Below are 22,084 nucleotides of genomic sequence, written 5' to 3' on the forward strand. Positions count from 1 at the left end.
AATATTAAACTTTTGCCAAATCTGTTTCATTTTATTTCTTCTACAAGTCCTTCACTACCAATAGAATCCCCTAAATGGAAAAGGAAGAAAGAGCCCTGAGGCCCTGTTCATTCAAGTCTCCACTTTTGAATACAATTCAAATGGCTCGCAATTGAGGTTGTGGCCCCTTTTTGCTGAAGTAAAACAGGAAGAGAGTATATGGCTGTCAATACATGGACTCCATAAACAGCCATTGGGGAACCTTTCCAAGAAGAAGGGAGTGATTTCTCCCGCAAGCCATTTCTTAAAGGCCAGGAAGAACTGGCCACTCTGATCTTATGCCAATTGCCTTCCCTCAAACTCTTTCACTTTCTCTGTGTAGGGGTTTTCAATGGACAGCCCTGAATTGAATGAGTCTTTTTGTGCATAATAGGCCATGTTTCATTGTGTGTTCTGTGTGCTGGGGGAAAGTGGATCCTCAGGAATAAGTGCATTGGACTGGTGTGGAAAGCCTCCTCTAGGGTAACCTCTGCCCTTAGTACCCACACATCTTATCAAATCCAGATGGGCTCTGGAACTTGAGGGAAGCTCCCTTTGCAAATACCAGTGGGCAGCATGCAATACTACCAAACTTGAACCAGTTTAGCCAACCAAACTGCTCAACACCCAAGGTTAGAGCTGACCTTTGACCCCAGACATCTATCTGTCAGGTCTTTGATTGGCAGATGCTGTATCGGGGCCATGGAAAGTTGTAGAATTTTCCCAGGGAGATTGAATGTTTCCACACATTCTCATAAGTATGATCTAATTTACGAACAATGAGCATTTTCTCTCTGTCACAGTCTAATACAATTACAATGCCATTGACTGTATCTCTCCTTGAGGAAATCCAATTTTCTGTGCTAGAATTGTGTGCATTTGTGAGTCATGTTAATAGTCTGGCAGTGATGGGAAACAGTTTCAACATCAGCATGCTTCTAATGAGAAGGCTATTCCAAAAGGTAAGCAACTTACATTTTTGCTGCCTCTTAAGTTACCTTGGTTTAGCCACATTCTAAGGGGCTTTTTATACCTAAAGTGGTTTTGTGTCCATCTGTGGGGTTTCTCAATTGTTCAGATCCACTAGACAAATGCCTTTGACTGTTGCGCTGCATCTAGCTGTTTTTTCAGCATCTCACCCAGGAGCGCTGCATTTTTAAAGACGCTATATGAAGTTAAAACGAAATTGAAACGCATGTGTTCTGTTATTTGTGGTGCTGTCTCTTAATTCTTTCAGCACAGAGTTGCATTCGGTGTGAATGGCCCCTAAAGCAGTATTGCATGTATACATCATGGATAAGGCAATCAAAGAATGCATTGTGAGGAGTTCAGTGAATAAATAATAATAATAATAACTGTAAAATAATCCAAGATGGTGGACGAAGTTAGAGAAATGTTGATTATAAATTATCCAATTTCAAAAGTAAAAATTGTTTCAGGTTTGCTAAAATGGATTATTTCACCCAATATTTGAGTGTGCTATACATTTTTATAATATTCTGCATCATTAGAGCGTCATGTCTCTTTGAAAATAAATTGCAAGTTGAGTCTCCTATGCTGAGTTTGATTTGTATTGTGTGCTGCATTGTGCCAATGTAGACTGCACAGTTATTACACAATAATTGTCGATTATTTCCCTTGATATTGCAATAGTCATAAGTCATATTTGCATAAAAATATATATTTTTATGTTTATGTTATATTTTTTGGTGTAGGCTACACATCCAAAACAAGCTGTGAGTTTTGTTCCTGAATTACTTTATTTCTGTTACATTATTTCTGTTATACCTAAACTGTAAAAAAGACATAAAACGAGAGACAGACATGTATGTGATTGTCTACAATGCTCAAACACTAGAAGACCGAAATAAAATGCTGTTAATTGACACTTTTCCCAATTGGCAGCTGTAATTGTTATTTTAATTATTTATTTGATTAATTGTGCAGCCATAATGTATAGCATTCTAATACAGTCATTTATAAGGTTGCATGTATGGAGTAGTCAGCAAGCCAGTTCACTAATGTAGGTTTCGGAACAGATCTTTTGTGTGTGTGTGCAATTTTCTTTTCTGTCTGTCTTCTACCTTTTGGGTCATTGAGTCTAACTCAAACCTTGCTGTCACAAGTTGCTTTTTTCCTTGTGGGATATGCAGGGTGATATCTGATGCTGGCAATGGTCCAGTCCACCTGCCTTCTTCTCAAAAACTGATGTCACCTCACTGCCAGTAAGAAACCTGCACCAAGTTATGACAAGTTACAGAAACTCAATAGGAGGACGACGCCTCTGGCGCTGTGCTTATAATGGCCAAATCAGATCTGTGATAGCGATATCTAAGTTTGAATGTAATAATGAGCACATTAAGGAAGAGGTCTTGTCCAACCTGCCCCCTGGAGTACAAGGCTAAAACTAATTTACTGCAGTGGCTTGGGGGGGTTATAAATGGACCGCAGGGCTCTATGGGTCTATGACAAGGTGGCTTACTTCAGGCTAAGCACCTGTAAGATCAATGTTTAAAATAAAGATACTGGTCTGGACTAAGTGACAGTTGTAGGCACAGTTGCACTAAATTAAACAGTAATGTGCTTAGATGTAATTTCTCTGCCTGACCTTTTTTTTGGGGCGGGGGCAAACAAAATGTGTCATCTTTTATATGTTAATCTCTAATGTTTTCTCTAAGGTTAACTTTGTTGGAGTTTGGTTTCTTTTTTCATTACGTCACGCTGAGTAGCTCCACCCACTGTGAAATCTCATTGATCCAAAAGCATGCAACATATTGCGGTAACCCTCATATAAAACATCACATTTTCTCGGATTGGCTGTAATTTTGTCACCGCTCCACATAGCTGTGTATAGAACACACATTACCTTCTAATTGGCTGTAATTATATTGCTTCATGCAGCATTTCACTTTCAGAGACAAAAGAACAAATTAAACTAAAATTGTACTTGTTAACTCATACATGGACATGGTTAGCACAAAGTGTATGATTGAGAGAAATATTGAGTTTGAAACTGTGAGGAAGTCTGTGAGTGTCTAACTGTGACCATGACTGTTTATATTACATGCCTAAAGTTCTAGCTAAGCCTGTTCAGAATTTCTTCCACCTTTACTTCATTACACAATAAATGGTCCACTTCAGTGTTAACATATACTATATGTATATGTATAACAGGATACTAGCTCAGTACTTATTAAATATTGCCCTGTGCACACTACATACTGCTTCCTACTTTTATAAATAGTATGTGAAACAGTATGCATTATGCAACGAAAAACATTCTAAATTATCATCACATAACTTATACAGTATATTATTTTATATATTTCTTTTAGCAAGTGGTGTCCAGTGACCATCTTAGAAATAAATGCTCTGAAAACTATGGTTGCATACACATGCTGGCAAATATATTAGTTTGGATATACCATGCATGAAAAATATTGTACATACTGTGCACAGTATACACATTAGAATTAGTATTCTATTTCAAGTACTGTCACCGTATGCACTGCATTTGATGAAAACATTTACTTATTGGCTTTTTGAAAAAGTAATTTTGGAATTTAGGTGAGCTGTATGAATACATTTCTGGAGTCTTTAAAACAACACCCATTTTAATGTTTGTGAGGTATAGTTATTTATTCATTTGATGATTTCTTTTTCAGCATGGAACGTCAAAATAATGCCAAAATATGTATTTATTTAGTATTATTTAAGTGACACAAGAGCAAGCCTACAGTATTATTCTCCCTGCAATACAGGCAACATGTATAATAAATAATAAATAGCCTAACTAAAAACTAATTTTTAATGCTACAATCATTTTATAAATATTTTTGAATCCATAAATGTAATTTATTTTATTTATTTATGAATGTATAATTAGCATTTTGGCTGTGTAATCACAGCACTACACATACACCAATGCAGAACTATAAATGCAAACCAATACGTTGGCCACTATGTGGAGCCACTTAGGTTCAATGCAGAAGTAATACTCAGCCTTATGTTGTTGCACTGTAGTTACATTTAAAGTACATGCATTTAATTACATCTGTAGTTACACTGTTATACTTACCATTAATCCTACACCTAAACCTACTCCAACCCTTTACCTAAACCTTAACCCTAATCTAAACCCTAACACTACCCCTACCCCAAATTCAATCCAACTCTTAACATAAACCCTAACACTAACCCAAATCTTAATCTAAACCCTAAACCTACATGTATCAAAACCTTTGTAGCATAAAATTTTAATTTGGAAGAACAGCATGTATTTAAACAATAAGTACATTGTATTGGATTATTTTAACATTCTTATATACAGTAGTAGTTAAAGACACCAAATATAGGGAGTAGCTTGACACCATGCGAGGATCAGACGTGTGAACGGCGAACTCTGCACACATTGCTAGTTTGAATACATTTTATGACATAAATCGGTGAGATTCACTACACTCTGTTCCATAACTATTCTAGGAGGACAATATATCAAAGAATTCATAATACATATCGGCAATGCCGACGAAGGTCATTGCTGATTTGGAGGATCTTGCTGCGATACGTCGATCGATCACTGCCAAGGAGGCGAAGTTCACTGATGTTCACTGATGCTCACTGACAAGAGTGGGGGATGTCTAGAAACAGATCGATTACCTGCCGTCATCAGAGAGGGATTTATCTGCTAATATACTAGCAACCAAGGTGGATTTGCAGCATGCCTGGGAGAAGTTGGAGGACATGGAAAACCATAGCCAGCGGAAAAACATCCATATCTTTGGAGTCCCGGAGGGAGTAGAGGGACAGGATACAGTGAAATATCTGGAAGGGCTCTTTCCGAATCTGCTCGGCATAGCAGGCCATAAGCTGAAAATTGAGCGAGCTCACAGGGTACCTGCTTGGCAATCCGAGGTGGGAGACAGGCCCTGATCAATTCTGGACAAATTTCTGAGATCATCCAATAAATATCTTGTGTTTTGTGAGGGCAAGGAGTAAAGGAAAGCTTTTTTGGAAGAACCACAGCATTTTCTTGTTCCCAGATTTTGTGAACCCGACAAGAGAGAAGCGTGATCAATTCAAGGAATGCAAGAAACTTTTACATCGCTTTTGCATTGATAGTCCCGGCCAAATTGAGAATAGATTCTAAGGATGGCCATAAATCATTCACATGCCCACAGCAAGTGATGCCCTTTATAAAGTCAATGGAGTAAGTCATCTTACTCTTTTGTAGAGTAACACACCTTCAGGACAGTTTTATGGATAAATCTACACACTCATTGTGTTTATTCAGCCTATTGGCTGGAGTTTGTTTTGTGGAGTATTTCTTGCAAAGACATTGGAGTCAGTCATTTGCTTGCACTCATGTTGCAGCCGAGTAGTCCAGCTCAATGAACATTTGCTTAACTGTTTGAAGAATCTGCGTGCATTTTTTGTGCTGTTCCGCCTATCGGAGTTTATTTTGTAGAGTAACACACCTTCAGGACAGTTTTATGGATGAATCTACACACTCATTGTGTTTATTCAGCCTATTGGCTGGAGTTTGTTTTATTGATTACCGTTTGCCATGTAATTTTGTCTCACAAAATTTGTATGGAAACACTGTACTTGAGCATAAGATGGCAAGTTTGATGCGGGGGCTCTCGTAGACGTATATTTTATTATTCGTCTTCGATCCCACTAGATCTATGCCTTGCCTCCACAGAATTATTAATTTCTTTTCTAAATTCTCAGGATAAAGATTTAATTGGTCTAAATCCGAAGCTTTGGCTTCATCTCTTATTTCAAGTAATTTGACAGCATAGCGAAGTCCTTCATTTGGAATGGTAAATGTCAAAGATTACACTTCAGTATGTTACAGTGGCCAATTGGCAAAGGTGGGCTAGGCCTACCCAATATTTTGTTTTATTTTTATACATTCAGTCTTAGACATTTGGCTCATTGGTCGCTTCTACCTGAGAGAGCCCCTCCCTCATTTGTATTAACAGGAAATTCTTGCCCTTATTTTGCCATTGCAAAGCCTTTCTATCAAACTAACTGGAGAAGTTAAGTTACACCCCGTTATTTCGTATTTGTATGCGGTATGGACAAAAGTGTCCAGAGTTTTTAATTCAGCCAGTTATTTAAATGTTGCTTCGAGCATATGGCTGAACCTAAAATTATGTATTAATAACTCCCCTTTCTGCTGGACAGAGTGGATTGTGAGGGAAATTAATACGCTCAGTGACCTGTATGAGAGTGGAGTTTTGAAGTCCTTTGAAAATATGGTTCAACATTTTGGGATTCCCAGGTCCCAATTCTTTAGGTATTTACAACTGCGCCACCTGATCTGTACAATTTATGGGAATAGCCAACTAAAGTGGCATATACTCTGGGAGTGGTGATTACTGCTCTTAGAAAAGGTTATGAGACATCAGTGTATTACTCCCTGCTAATTCAGAGTCTAAAGGCATTTGCACACTGAGTCCGAAATTTTCGTATGCGTTTTTTCGTATTCCTGATTCGGTGGCTCTGAATTGTCAAAACAGCATTCAAACACCATTCAAACTGGTTGCTACGGATGCGAAAATCACAAAAAATCGAACCCGATCCGATTTTTTTTTTTATGACGGATGAATGTTTCGTATTCAGTGTGCAAGCGTGATTGACATAACGTGAGGTCGAATTTTTTTTTAACGTGTGAAAATTTCAGATACGAATTTCGGACTCGGTGTGCAATGGCCTTAAGGGACGGAGCTTAAACTTCTTTCAAGAGATTATGGGAGAAATATTTAAACTTGGTATTTGAGGAGGAGTGTGGGCTAGGAGAGTTTTTTTTGTGTGTGTATACTTTGGTTTTGACCACAGGGATATTTGTTGAGGGTCAGGGTGGGGTTGGGGATTGGGAGGGGGAAGGGGAATAATGGTTAAAAGTTGATTATGTTTATATATGTTTTTCTTTTCTGTTTCATTTGATTAAATCAATAAAAAGTGTTAATCAGAAGAAAAAGACACCTAATATAAAGTCGGAGTGATGAACTACTGTATATACTACAGAAATAATAAGAGTAGTATGGTAGCATGCTATTCCAAACAGCCTGAACCTCCTGGCATTTCACACAGTATCATTCATTACAGACCTTATTGAGACACAAAATCACTTGAAACCCCCAAAGTAACACACAGAAGACAGATACTAGTTACAAAAGTGCAAGAGGAGAGAGAAAATATTATCAAAATATCAGCAAGAGGCATTAAAAAAATTAGATCCCCTATGTGCTTCAATAAAACAACAAAGAGAGGGAGCAAATCCCTCTTTGTGACTTCCCAGGCTCAAAGCTAATTAGTACAGATTGCTGTTATATATGTTTGCGTGTGTGTTTGCAAGTGTAGCAGAGAGAAAGATAATACATTTGTGTTTGTCTGTCATGATATAAGACACAGTATGCAGATATAAGTGTGTATATACACACTATGCATTTGCGCCAGAGCTAAAAAATGTGTTTGTTCGCTATTTGTCGACAGAGCCCTGAGTGTTAAAGTAATTAAGAGTTAGATGTTGTGATTAGCTCACATCTGTGAGAGAGGCCGCTATGGCAACTTATGGGTCACCATGGCAGATATGTGGTTGTTTCTAGGTAACAAGCAAACTCAGGGACATACACAACTGTTGCTTTTAGCTCTCACCGCCTTTAGTTGTGCATATACTAGGCACAAGAAGGTACATTTCGAAAACAACTCATTAAATGTGAGCAATCCATACATTAATGCCACTCATTATCAATTATTTATTTGATATCTGAACTGAAAACCAACCCAGTCTCATGAAAATGTGTACATATTTTATGAGTTGGCTATTTCTTATGATTTTGTACAAGTTTGTTTCGTATAAATTTATACGATTTCATCAAATGCAAATTCCGTTTCATGCACAAGTGTTGAGGACATTCTTATTACAATTCTGCCCTTCTATCTTAAACTAACCGATCAGTAGAGTGTATTTACAAGCTGTTGAGTGTGACAGAAGCAAGTAATTTTCGCTTATTAGATGGAAACGTTGTCCAGCGACTACATTGACCGTAGTGAAAGTTGTCCGATATCATATTTTGGAGGAGGGCATGGCCGGGCCGAGAGGATGTATGCCTGGCGCTGAGTTGCCCAATCAGTGGAAGAGAGATAAAGGAGGAGCCGGGGACACCAAAGAGAGAGAGAGAGAGACAGAGCTGTGAATGTGTGTGTTGTTATGTTTCAATCCAGTGTTTTAAATTGGAATTAAAGTCTTGTTAATTGATAATCCGGATCCTGCCTCCTCCTTGCCTATCCGGTGAACCCATTACACTTTCGAATTAGCCAAATTTAGAGAAGTCTAAATCCTTACGATTTCGCCATGAGAGTGTGTAGGTCCAAACGCTTTCCTTGCCAAATCTCCAGAAGATACTGCCAAGTGTGTGTTATGTGGTTATGGGTGGCTGTGGCTCAGTTGGTAGAGTGGGTCGGCCACTGGGTTGGTGGTTCGAACCCCAGCCCAGATGATTCCACATGCCAAAGTGTCCTTGGGCAAGACACTGCACCCGAAGTTGCTCCCAATTGCAAGCTAGCGCCTTGCATGGCAGCTCCGCCGTCATTGGTGTATGAATGTGTGTGTGAATGGGTGAATGAGTCACAGTGTAAAGCGCTTTGAATACCGTTAAGGTTAAAAAGGCGCTATATAAGTGCAGACCATTTACCATTTATGTTGTTTAGAGTCAAAGTGTTCTGTATTTCGGGAGGTATTAAGCCATTTATTATGCCCTGTTATAAACACAAGATAAGAAATGAGATATTTATGAACTATCTGAAAAATTTAGAAGGCACTCCTTGTAGTTATACTCAACAGAGTTGAAGATAAGGAGAAGTTTGGAGATTTGAAGTGAAGCACAGAACTGAGCAAGAGAGATCACACTATGGTCCGCCCGCAGTCCTTCCTCTCCTCACTGAATAAATCACACTGTTTATCTTTTGACACCACCAAATTCCAGACACAGCAATGCACCCCCCTCCATATGTCTAACAATGTTTAATTCAGTTTAGAAATAGAAAGAGGTGCTTATGAAAGGCTGCAGAGCAGATATCACTCTACAGTTGGAAAGTTTGGAAGTGTAAATAAGATAAAATTGAGTTGTGTTACTTGTTGCACTGCATGTAGAGTTTAAATTATTAATTAACATGGTATTGATCAAATGACTTCAAGTCTTGACAACAAAAAAGCTATACAGCCCTTTATGTTGTCACATAAATTGACAATCATTTCTATTAATAAGGATAACCTTCTGAAAAAGGAAATACTGTCTACAAAACCATCTCACCCAACATATATGGTTTATATGCATAATAGACTATTTAATGACTTGAGCAAAATTTGAAGTAAAACAATAATGAAACACACAATGATTCATGACATAGCAAAAGAGGGAAAGTAACATAAAAAATTGTCTTTTGGCCGATAAAAATAAAAAATGTGCATGATTAAAACACATGTGATAACTTGCCCTAATGTAAATGTTTCAACTTGCCCCAACCTGATATTAATGGAAAATACTTTTGTAGTTAGAACACAGTTCTACTTCTATTTACTTCTGTTTAAATCTATTTTTATAACATAGCTGACTCTTGTATCAGAGTGATTTGATTTTAGTAAAAAAATTAATAATTGATTTTACTTTTTTACCCAACAGCCATTTCCAAATATTCCTAATAATGATATTGGAATTTTAGTATAGAGTAAAGAATACAAAAATAAAAATACATAGGCTTTGTGACAACATCCTAATATGACAACTTGCCCTGCCTTGCCTATTATAAATGTTTCACAGTCATGAAGAGACAGATAACAATCACATACTGCAGGAAAAACTCCTGAACAAAGTAAAGTTTGTAAACAGGTTAGGGTTATGGTCAGACAACAGGGCAAGTGTCAAGTTAGACGAGAAACTTGCATGGTTTCATCGATGCTATAGCTAACTCTATCATGGAGTCCTTTAACAAGCATATTAATCTGCCAGAGCACTATAAGAATACAATTACAAATATAATCTGGTCCACAATTATTCTGTACGATCTGCCTTTTAACTCTTGAAGCTAATTGGTCCAGTCAAGCGGTGAACTGTTACAAATGGCTCTGCAACATAATGAGCTAGTCTGACAAAGTGGAACAACAATGCTAATTATTTTGTAACTGAATTACTGGCAAAATGCGAGGAGAAAGATCAGCCGTGATTAGGAGTAACATGCATTAATGCGTCAAAAATGAAATGTTAGGAAATACTGTATCTGGAAAGCCAAAGGCAAACCTGCACAGTATTAATACAAATATCGTTTTGGTGACAGAAACCAGGTCAAATTAAGATAATAAAACAAGCAAAATATTAAAGAGTAATATTTCTAACAGGGCCACCAAAAGAATAACCCAAAATATATAAAAACACAAATTTCACAATTAACTAATACTTTCAAATACAAATGAAGAGCCAAATGTTTTAGAAATGTCTACACTAATTCTAAATAATGCCACATTGGCTAAGTACATCCAAGTTTTCATTAAATTGAGGCCTTTAAAATATAGTGTGAAGGTTTTTCCCCTTACAAAAATTCTAGTGTTCTGGCAAACTAGCCTTAAACTTGCCACAAATTTTCAGCAAATTTGCCACTCATTATTGTTGACATGAAAATGAGCTTGTGTTTTGCCACAAATGCATGACTGTGACAGGGCGGAGGGTGGGGCCGGGTTGTGATTCTACTCACCCGGTCCCTTATCAAGCCACTGAGAGGGATGAAGGATAACTGCGGATGGTGGTGCAACAGAGAGAGAGAACGTTTACAGGCAGCTGACCGTCGTGTGTTTATGTTTGTGTCTTTTTGGTTCAGTTTACCATTAAACTATTATTTATATTGTTAAGCTGGTTCTCGCCTCCTCCTTTCCATTAAACTGCATTACACTGGTGCCGAAACCCGGGAAGGAGGAGGGATACGCCGTAGCAGAGTTCTCGCTGCTACCGTCCACCCCAACGGAGCAGTTGTGGCCGTCAGAGGAGACAGAGGAGCTCGGCCGCCTGGAAGCGGAGGAATTGGCCTGTTACATTACGCTGTTACATTTTTTTTCCCTCCCCCTGTCTACTCCCAGATTCAGGAAGGCTGGGATCACCTGCCAGCAGACGTGCTTAGGGCAACGTCTGCATGCATTGTCATGCTGGAATAGAAAAGGGCTCTACCCAAACTGCTTGTTTCCATGGTTAGGGGTAGGTTTCAGGGTTAGGGTTAGGATTGTGTTATGGTTTCTGCAAACCTCCAAATAAACACAAAATACTAGACTTTTGCAGGACAATGGTTAAAATCTAGACATGACCTACCTAGCTGGATAAGCTCAGGAAGCCTTGTTGGAACACAAGCATCCCAAACTGGGCACCAGCTTCCAAAACAGAACACATGCTGGTGACCAGCTATGTTATATTTTTCAGCAAGAGTGGTTCATGTGTGCATAAATAAATAAAGCCTGATCGGCCTAGTGTAAATACACAGTGGAGGATGAAAGCAACTGATGTATCTTTCGCTGTGATCTTCTAGATGGCTTGGTGACTCCAAACCCTTAATGTCTCTCATGGTTACGATGCCCACACAGTCCTTCCTAGGCACATGTTTTAAATGGATGCCTTCCATGGTGGTCCGCTCAGTCAAGCTACAGTACATATGGCAGACAGGACTGCAACCAACCAGCAGGCATAAACACGGCCCCATAATGGTCACTGCGTTACAGCATAAATGCAGGTTTGGTTTGTGGAAACTAACAAAGGATGGGAGGTGTGTGTGTGTGTGGGGGGGGGGGGACTTCACACCTGCTAAGTCCCACTACTGCTTCTGAAATTGCAGTATTTTCCCCCATATTTTGCCTATATAAGATACAGTGTCCCCAAAAATTTGGGAAATTAAAGGGATAGTTCACCCCCCCACCCCCCACCCCCCAAAACAAAATCTCTCATCATTTAGTCACGCTCATGCCATACCAGATGTGTATGACTTTCTCCATTCACTTGGATTATATGGATTTACAGAGCTGAGATACTCTTCTAAATCTTTGTGTTCAACTGAAGAAAGAAAGTCATAAACATTTGAGATGGCATGATGGTGTGTAAATGAAGAGGGAATTAAACATGTTTGGGTGAACTATCCCTTTACGTCACAATTAAAAATATATGAATATCATTGTAATAAATAAAGAATAAAACAAAGTTTCCTTTCTTTAGAATACTAGTGTGCAAGTCGTGGTTTTTTAATCATACCAGTCCTTGGTAACTACAGTGTATGTTTTCACAGCATTTTCCACAGAGGAAAGATTGTCATACTGGTTTGAACCAACATTATATTTTCCTCTATTCCTTTCCTATCACCATACCCATTTCCCTCAAACAAACAATAGAAAAGGATACTGGGAGGCTTAAGTCATCCACATATACAGTACGCCAGCATTTGTGCTCAAAAGAGCACTTCCAAATCGTAGATGAATTTCATAAACATCCTTGAGGGTCAGGTGTGCTAAAAGCAGGCTGTGCCCTCCCTTCCAGAAATAGATAGGCTAATGGTGGAGTGTTATGAAAATTAATCCAGCCAACCTTTGTGCTGGCTGCTTCTTCAGAATCACTAAAAGCCTCTGTCAAAACGTCAACTCGAATTAACGATCGGTTGTGTCAGAGGAGCATTGGGCTTGGCTGTGGCCCATCTCATGTCCTTTTCTTACCCTCCCTATTCCCAGAGCCCTGTGGCTTGTTTTAGCACTGCTGGCTACATCACCTCCAATAGCCATCAGCACCACCTATCACCTGATCTATAATTTCATAAGTGCGTAGAAATGGCCTTGCCCCAGTGTCTTGTAAAATCAATCAAAGCCTAGGGAATGGGATGGGTGATGCAACTTATATTCATTTTGATCTGATACCAAGTAAGCTACTATCAAGGCCAATATCGCTTATATCAACACCATTATGATACCGCTATTAAATTGATTTCTTTATATTTTATATATACAGTATATACATATAGTATACAATGGGTTATCATACACAAATAACATTAATAGTATTACAGTATATATATATATATATATATATATATATATATATATATATATATATATACTGTGACGAGGAGGGGGGCGTGGCCAGGCCGTGAGGGTGACACCGAGTCACCTAATCAGTGGGAGAGAGAGATAAAGGGGAGCAAGAGACGCCAGTGAGACAGAGACAGTTTATGTTTGTTTGTATCTTTTATGTTATGTTGAAGTTCATTTGTATCATTAAAACTTGATGTTTACTGCTCAACTGGGTCCCAGCTTCCTCCTTTCCCGACCGAACAGAGATCTTTTACATTTTGTGCCGAAACCCGGAAAGGAGGAAGAGCATGCTGTCCAGAAGAACTTGCCGCTGCCATCCACCAGGAGATGGAGGAGCCGTTGCTGTCCGCCAGGAAGTGGAGAAACAGTTTTTCTTTAATATTTGGTCCAAGTCATCAATTTCAAAAACCTTTTTTTTATATACAATTTTAGTTTTATAATGAAATAAATTAATATGGTGACACAACTATATTTTTGTCTACAAAACTAATGTCAAACATTTAAGCATACGCCTTCAGATCAAAAGATTTTTAAGATCATGAGAAACATTTCAGTCATGTTTTTCAAAACTTTTGACCAGTAGTGTATACATGGGGAGAGGGATAAAGGTCGACTGCGGAAGGGACCGGGTGTGTATAATCACGACCCGGCCCCGCCCTCCTCCATGTCATATGAGTATCTCTAAGACTTTTGGATTTCAGATTTAGCTAAAGATTACTTAAATATTTAACCTTGTGCAACCCTGCATACACATGTGTGGACGTTGTATTTTGGCTTCACTATATGCAATGCATAATTTAATCATTAACAGTTAAACTTTCGATACATGGAGTCATGTGGCAAAACAACATGGCACTGACCACAGCAGAGTTTGTCTTTGTTTACACTGAAACCTGTTTGAGTCTCTAGTTTCACCCGATATGCCATTTAAAACATTTGATCGATTTATCATGAAACGCCACACTGCTAAACACAATGTACAACTAATGTGTACTTTAGCAAAAAAAAATATTTTTTAAAGGTTATTGTGGCTTTGTACTTGTTTATGTTTGCATGTTAATTTCTATGTATTTAAAGCTTATATTAATAGAAATGCATATTGGTGGATACACTTAGCCCCTGATGTTTTAGCCTTAGCCTCTGATCTTTTCAAATCCTAGAGATGCTCATATATCTGTAAAAAATCCCCTGCAAGCAATGATGTTACCTCAATGATGGGACCAAACGTAATAAATTATAAGGGTTAGTTCACCTATAAAATAACATAATAATATGAAAATATGGGTGGACATGTCCCCCTCAATGTCTCTTGTGGTTACGGCCCTGCTTGCAAGCGCAAACAGTATGCACAAGTATGCACACATATGATCATCTAACCTGTAGTGCTGTGTAATAACACCCCTAAAAATAAGGCTGTAATTGATTTTCCTCAGTCTCCCTTGTGTGGCTCTTTGAATATCACATCACCATGTGGCGGCTGGGCAGATTATTATTATACCAGACCAATTTCCCTGAAGGATTCCCTGCTATCAACTCAAGAAAAACAGCACAGGTGAGAAAATAAAAAAGGAAGAGAGATAAAAGAGAGCTCAAATAAGAGAGCAGTGCATAGTAACTAAACAATTCCAAAAGGACAACTAGGGAAATATGAAAACCTCACAAAAACAAATCCAGACAAATAGAAACAAGGGTTAGTGAATGCTATGCAGCAAGCCAGCACTTATCTCTCGGCATCCCTGCTGGTTTTTCTGCCTCTAAGGGGCCCAGGTGGTAGACACACAAAAGCGGGGCCCCAGGAAAGCATGCTGTCTTTGGGCTGTGTTGGGCTGGCAGCCAAAGTCTGATTCCCAGTGCCCATAGTGGAGAGTGTCAGAGACAAGACAAGTGCTTAGAAATGGGTTTCAGATGTTTCTTTGAGTGGACACAGGCTTAATGTCATCACAGTGTTTGCAATGCATACACTATAGACAGAAATATGCCTACTGTTGCATTTCAATTGCATAGCATTTCCAACACATGCTTGATAAAAAAAACAGTTAATTTCTTTTTTTCACTGTATAATATGAAGGCAGGCCGAAATGCAAATTTTAATTGTATTTATAGATAAATATATTTTTGGGGAGTGTGAAAAGCAGTTTTGTTAGAAATAGAGCAGCAAATGTGCATGTTTGAATATTTGATTATATATTATGCATTTTCATGTGTTCACACAATTGTATTTTTATATTCTGCTCTTTGTGGATTCCTGAAGTATTACTTTTATATTGGCTAACAAATTATTGTTTTATAAGGTGGGTTATTATTGTGGGGATTTAGTGGAATTAGAATGAGAATAAAAAGTAGGCCTACTGCTTAGCTTTCACTCTTCTTTGAGAGAGGGCAAATGACTGCTCTGAAAACATCTACCTGGCAACAACATCCCCTAATTTCAGAAACTAAAATGACTGAAAATGTGTCTAATGCTGCAACAAAAATAACAACATCTCTTTCATTCAACCTGCACTGTAAGGACCTCCATTTAGTCAGCAGCCCCAAAGAACCTCCATTATCAGGTCCGTTCCTTCCGTTCATGAGTACAAAAGAAAAAAAATCCATACATTATCAATTTAATGCACTGTTATAAAAGCTCTTGACCGTTTACAACAATGACATCTAAGAGCTTTCCCAGAACTTTTACCCCGCTGGACCCCATTTACTTAATTAGACAGTTTGCTAATTTTGCAGGCAGCAGTGGTTAGGCTTAATTGAGAGGCTTTTTACGGGGACTGGGAACAGAATGCAACACTTACCTCTCCTGTTCCAGCTTCATTCTCTGTGTCTCCTCTTCTGTGGCCTGAGTTTCTTCCATCTTGTTCTTGCTAGAGCCTTTCCTCTCCATCTTGTCTCCTTCTTTGCGGTGTTTGCCAAACCTGTGTGGACAGAAACAGTTTTCTTGCATATGGTACGCTTTTTGCTAAAATGGCAAGCCTCTTATATAAAACCTGTGTAGTATATATATATATATATATATATATATATATATATATATATATATATATTAGAGCTGTTGATTTAACGTGTTAATTGAATGCAATTAATTATATAACAAATAACGCATTAGAAAATCTACGCAGGTAATCATGCCCCATGACGTTTATGTCAATTTCGTAATAACAGTACAGATTTTCCTACCATATGAACCGCAAGTGGGCAGAGAGATCTTCCAGTGTTCATTACATGTGTGAGATGAATTTAGAGGTGGTGTCAGAAAGCAAATTACAGACTTTTTCAAGCTTGAAGTACAACTGTTCCCTGTCTGTCACACACTCGATGTTGTGTCGCTGTAGTGACACTAGGGGTTTGACCTTGAGAGCCCCAATCACCTTTGCTTAAAATAGTAAAGGCCAATGAAAATTGGCGAGTGGAATTTGCATGTCACGGTCTGACCCGGACATACGGTTATAAAAGTAGATGGCGTGCATCACTCATTCCGATGCGGCGGCTGCAAACATCGGGCTGAAGTGGAACCATCCACCCTGCCCTGAGTGTTGGGGCTCTGGATGGGGGCCTGACTCCAATGTCACATCAATTGCTTAGAGTTTCTGCTGGTATTGCTGGCCCTGAGGAGGCTTCGGCCATTTATTCAGGGCAAGCATGTGTTGGTTCAAACCGACAACACAGCGACCATAGTGTCCATAAATCACTAAAGCGGTGTACGCTTGCGTCACATGTCGCAACTTGCCTGCCACCTTTGGAGTCAGCAGACCTTGCGAGCCACTCACCTTCCGGGCATCCTCAACTGTGCTGCGGACATGCTCTCACGAGAGGTAACGCTCCGGCTGATTTGGGAGAGATTCGGGGAGGCACAGGTAGACCTATTCGCCTCCCAAGACTCCTCTCACTGCCCCCTGTGGTAGTCCCTGTCCAAGGCCCCCCTCAGCACAGATGCCTTGGCGCACAGCTGGCCTTGGGGGCTACGCAAGTATGCATTTCCTCCTGTGAGCCTCATTGCACAGACTATGTACAAGGTCAGGGAGGACAAGCAGCAAGTCCTGTTCCGTGTACACTCCTCAGTACCTCGTGACACAGTTCAGCGTCTGCGGCTTTTCCTATAGGAAACCCTAGTGTCACTACATCTACACAACATTGAGTGAGTGACAGACAGGAAATGTCTTGTTTACATATGTAACCTCTGTTCCCTGATGGAGGGAACGAGACATTGTGTCCCTCCTGCCACAACGCTGAACCGGCCACTGACATGGCCAGGACTCTCTACCTGCTCCTCAGCCTACATCTGAATGAGTGATGCATGCTTTATCCTTTTATACCCGTAAGTCCGGGGCTGAGAGTGGCATGCAAATGCCAATTACCAATTTTCATTGGCCTTTTCTATTTTAAGCTTTTTTAAGGTGATTGGGGCTCTCAAGATCGGACCCCTAGTGTCACTACATCGACACAACATCTCATTCCCTCCATCAGGGAACAGAGGTTACATCAGTAACCAAGCCTCAACAAACCTCTAAAATAGTGCAGCCACAGAATAAGAACCGCTCATGTTGGAAGCACAACAGGTGGAGGAAACACAACAAAATATAGGAATGGTCAGATGTGATTGTCAAAGTTTCCACTACGTTTAACTTGACACAGCATCCAAATAATTTGCCAGTTATGACGCCAAGTTCCAGTGAGATGCTGCAAATGGGTCTGTCTGAGGCATGAACATGTACATAGAGCGACAATTAGAAACAGCGCAGATGGAACACAAGAACACATACTGTGAGAACTAGACACATTGACAAACTCAATGCAAAACAGATTGCTGTCAACTGTAGGCTTGTCAAATTATATGACAATAAAACAAACAATATATTCTTATGTAAATTTCTTATGACACTTTTTATATTTTCTAATTAATGCTTTAATCATCTGCCACAATAATGCAATTTATTTTAAACTTAACTTCGTATACAATCCGAATTGTATATTTATAGGCCCTACATATTATATTTATAATATTTGAATTATTATGTATTATTTATATGAAGGATATTTATTTGGGGGCCTTTCTCAGCAAATAATGAAAGATAGATAGATAGATAGATAGATAGATAGATAGATAGATAGATAGATAGATAGATAGATAGATAGATAGATAGAATAAACATGGATACTGAGCTGCAGCATACAGCTGGGCAGAACCAATTTCAACTTCTTTGAACAGACAACTTCACATTTTAGTGGTATGAATCATCAAACTTCATCTACAGGGAGAGTAACAAAGTTAATTATTACACTGATTGACAGTGGAAAACTCCAGATCTTTGACATTTTATAGCATTGTGCACGTTCTGACTGAACAATTAAACCCTTCGTTGGTTTTGCAGAACTCTCAGATATATTAAGAACCATTTCCAAATGACCCACAAGGCCAAAAGAAGGGTTCATTTCACATATAGTTCATTCTTTTATACTCATAATGCAATTTGATGTACAGTGCACATATTTTGTGCTCTTGCGCCACTATTTTGCCCATAACCACATACAGACCTCAGGGGTGCGGGGAACCTGAGGTCTGTATGTGACACCTCTTTGGGGGCGTTGGGGAGGGCTACGTGCAGCCGACACAGTTGCCTCTAGCACGCAGTAGCCTGCTTGCTCCTGTCTCGGCAGTTCACGTAACACGGTCAGTGTGTGGCATTTTTATACGGGACCCCTTGTGTCTGCCAACTTGACACTGGCCTTCTTTCAGGTTCAGAAGTACATTTGGCGTCCCAGGAAGACCCCTTGTGTCGACACAACGTCTCGTTCCTTCCCTCGGGGAACGGAGGTTACAACAGTAACCATGACGTTTTAATACAATATACTGTACCCATATAGTAACCATGGTTTATCTACAAATACATATTTGTAGTAAAACCATAGTAACCACAAAATTAGTATTTGCATTAAGATTTTCATTTTCCTGAAAACAATTTTTTACTATAGTTTTACTATGAATATCAAGGTTAAAATATGGTTACTATAGTAAACCCATGGTAAATGTATTGCAAGGGAACACATACTATTGCAAAGGAATGCAAAGCCAACCGCTTTTATCAAAATTTAGAACGATAACTTCAATTATAAAAGTACTAATCACAGAACTTAAGTAGCAGTAGTGGACAGTTGTAAACTCCAAATCTTTAAAATGTTGTAGTGTTATCAACTGAACAGTTTAACTCTTCACTGACGTTGCAGAACTTTCAGACCCATTTAGAAACATTTTAAAAATGAATAAAATGACCCAAAAGACCAAAGAAGGCTTAACAGCCCATATGTACCCTGGTTGGCAGTAGTTTTTCAATCAACAGGAAGTGAGTGGGTAACTCTTAGTTAGGGCTTGAAAAAATAAAGTGTTGCATGATTTATCAGTCCCCAAAGACATCAACTGGAAAACTTCCTCAACCATTGTCTCTTCCTGATTGAAATCTTAAAATCATTACACTGACCAGCCTTTGCACAGGATGTGGTATAGACCAGGTTTTCAGTCTATGGAACAGTCCTCAATGTCGGTCTTAAGGACTTTGTCATTATCAACAGTTCCCTTTAGGGCTCGTAGCAGCTCCATGACTTGAAGAGAACATCTTGCGATAGTATGGTTCTTAAAGTGTTCCTAGTGATGCAATTTGGGCAAACAGGGGCAACACTGGTGGGAACGGTGCCCCGGGTAGTACGGATTGTGGTCTTCAAGTACACTGTTAAAGCATGTACAATATCACAACAGTAGTCTGGAAGTTATAATTTTGTGTGTGTGTGTGTGTGTGTGTGTGTGTGTGTGTGTGTGTGTGTGTGTGTGTGTGTGTGTGTGTGTGTGAGCGTGTATTTATCACTTTGTGGGGACCAAATGTCCCCATAAGGATAGTAAAACCCGAAATTTTTGACCTTGTGGGGACATTTTGTCGGTCCCCATGAGGAAAACAGCTTATAAATCATACTAAATTATGTTTTTTGAAAATGTAAAAATGCAGAAAGTTTTCTGTGAGGGTTAGGTTTAGGGGTAGGGTTAGGTTTAGGGGATAGAATATAAAGTTTGTACAGTATAAAAACCATTATGTCTATGGAAAGTCCCCATAAAACATGGAAACACAACATGTGTGTGTGTGTGTGTGTGTGTGTGTGTGTGTGTGTGTGTAAGTGTGTTTCTCACAAATAAATGATTACTGGAGGTGATAATCAAATCTGAGTACAGATAAAGCAATAACAAACAGTGTAAAAATCTGAGGGGCGACAATATGAATGAATGTCTTCAATACAAGTAAACATTTCATTCAATAAAAGTAATCTTTTTAATTTACAAAGCTGCATACTCGTGACGGCTCATTTCAAAAGTGCTCCAAATGCATATTGATTATGAAAATCTAATTCGATCACCCAACAAAAACCCAATCCAACAGTCAGAGACAGAAAGTGTGATGGTACATGCCCTTAACAAAAACTCTATTCAATATCTACAGCATCTTAACCTCTACAACCACATGTTTATTTTCTTAACTCTCTTGCCAAGGTTCACCATAGACCCCAAGAGCACACACTTTCCTCCCAATCTCAATAGAATTACCTCAGACAGAGCTGATTTAGGGCCACTAGATTGAATATATTCATGAAATGGGAAACCCTTTTCCCCAAATAAGTTTATTGTTGTACTTTACAATGCTGGCTGCTCCATTGCTAAATTACTTCAGGATCCAACATGAGATTGTGGGGGAGATCCTCTCTGGTTACATAAGCGTTGAAAGACCAAACTTGCTACTATTGTCCTTTGGATACTGTACATTAACTAAATAAATTAATCAACAAATGGCTCAGTTCTAGGCATAAAACTCTACCACATGAATGCTAATAACAGCGGAGGCTCGATCTATCACTGCTGTTGCTGACAACCAACCGTACATCTCAAGGTCTTTTTCATTAACTCTTTAAATAATCCTCCTTTTCACCACTCTCTCTCTCTCTCTCTCTCTCTCTCTCTCTCTCTCTGTCTATCATCAGCTCATCCTTCTCTTAAAGTGACATGGGAGAGATATACTGTACCAAGAGGGAGGTGAGGATTTTGGAGGCTTGTGTGGAAATTAATCAATGACAATTTCAAATTTCTTGACTCTAAAATGCACAAACAAGTAAGCTCAATAAAACACATTTTTTTCTACAAAAAAATCAATGTGGTTATCTTACAGACAAATATGAATTATTTAACCCTTACAGTAATACTCCTACAGGAGTCAACGTCAATTTGATGAAATGGACCAAGGCTGAATTGCTGAACTGTCCCTGGAGAGCTACCATGGTATTTTATTAATCTCTACAATGCCTGAGGCTTTAAGCAAAATTGTTATTAACAAATGGAGACTTGAAACTACAGAGAGCTTCTAATGAACAACTTGAGGGACTTTTTTATGATGTGTTGACACTGTTCCCTTGACCTGTAGGATGAGGCAGAATCATTTGGTTTACTTTTCTAATCTCTATTAGATTTTATCTTTCTCAACACGAATGTATATATAGTTGGTTATGAAATGCAAATGTTAAAATGTATTTCCTTTAGTCATGCACTAGAGTAAAAGTGTTTAGATGTCATAAGATGGAGGGAAAAGTTAAGGTCCCAATATACTTCATACAAAATTGAAGAACGAACGGGTGTGACGTCATTTAGAACTAAATCTGGCTAAAGTGTTTTTGAGTTTGTTTTGGTGGTTCGTATCAGCTCGCCTGGGCAAACCTTTATGAAAACATCTTACATCTTAAGAAGGTAAACACCCTCTTACTGCCATTGGTCCATGTCATCAGTAGGTGTGACCTGAAGCTCCACCTACCTTGAGGCCAGCCATTAATCATGTTTATGTTGTTCAGTCATTCAAGATCAGTCAACATGAACACACCAGTGAGCTGGTACAAATTTACATACACCTGTATGATTGTTCGTGCAGACGTTTT

The 22,084-nt window shown here is 38.9% G+C and overlaps 1 protein-coding gene across 3 annotated transcripts in view; it reads right to left on the reverse strand.

The window, feature by feature from the left end:
• The window catches only part of LOC127634176 (partitioning defective 3 homolog), a 582,251-nt gene that overhangs the window by 119,182 nt on the left and 440,985 nt on the right, over window positions 1-22,084 (reverse strand). For 2 of the 3 annotated variants that reach the window (XM_052113605.1, XM_052113604.1), the window contains one exon: window positions 15,925-16,044. The exons of the other annotated variant lie outside the window; for it this stretch is intronic. In XM_052113605.1, the coding sequence (XP_051969565.1) occupies window positions 15,925-16,044 (120 nt within the window). The remainder of the gene's footprint in view (window positions 1-15,924; window positions 16,045-22,084) is intronic. 3 annotated transcript variants of the gene reach the window in all.

Source organism: Xyrauchen texanus, chromosome 41 (assembly GCF_025860055.1).
Source record: "Xyrauchen texanus isolate HMW12.3.18 chromosome 41, RBS_HiC_50CHRs, whole genome shotgun sequence".
In the NCBI taxonomy this organism is placed as follows: Eukaryota; Metazoa; Chordata; class Actinopteri; order Cypriniformes; family Catostomidae; genus Xyrauchen; species Xyrauchen texanus.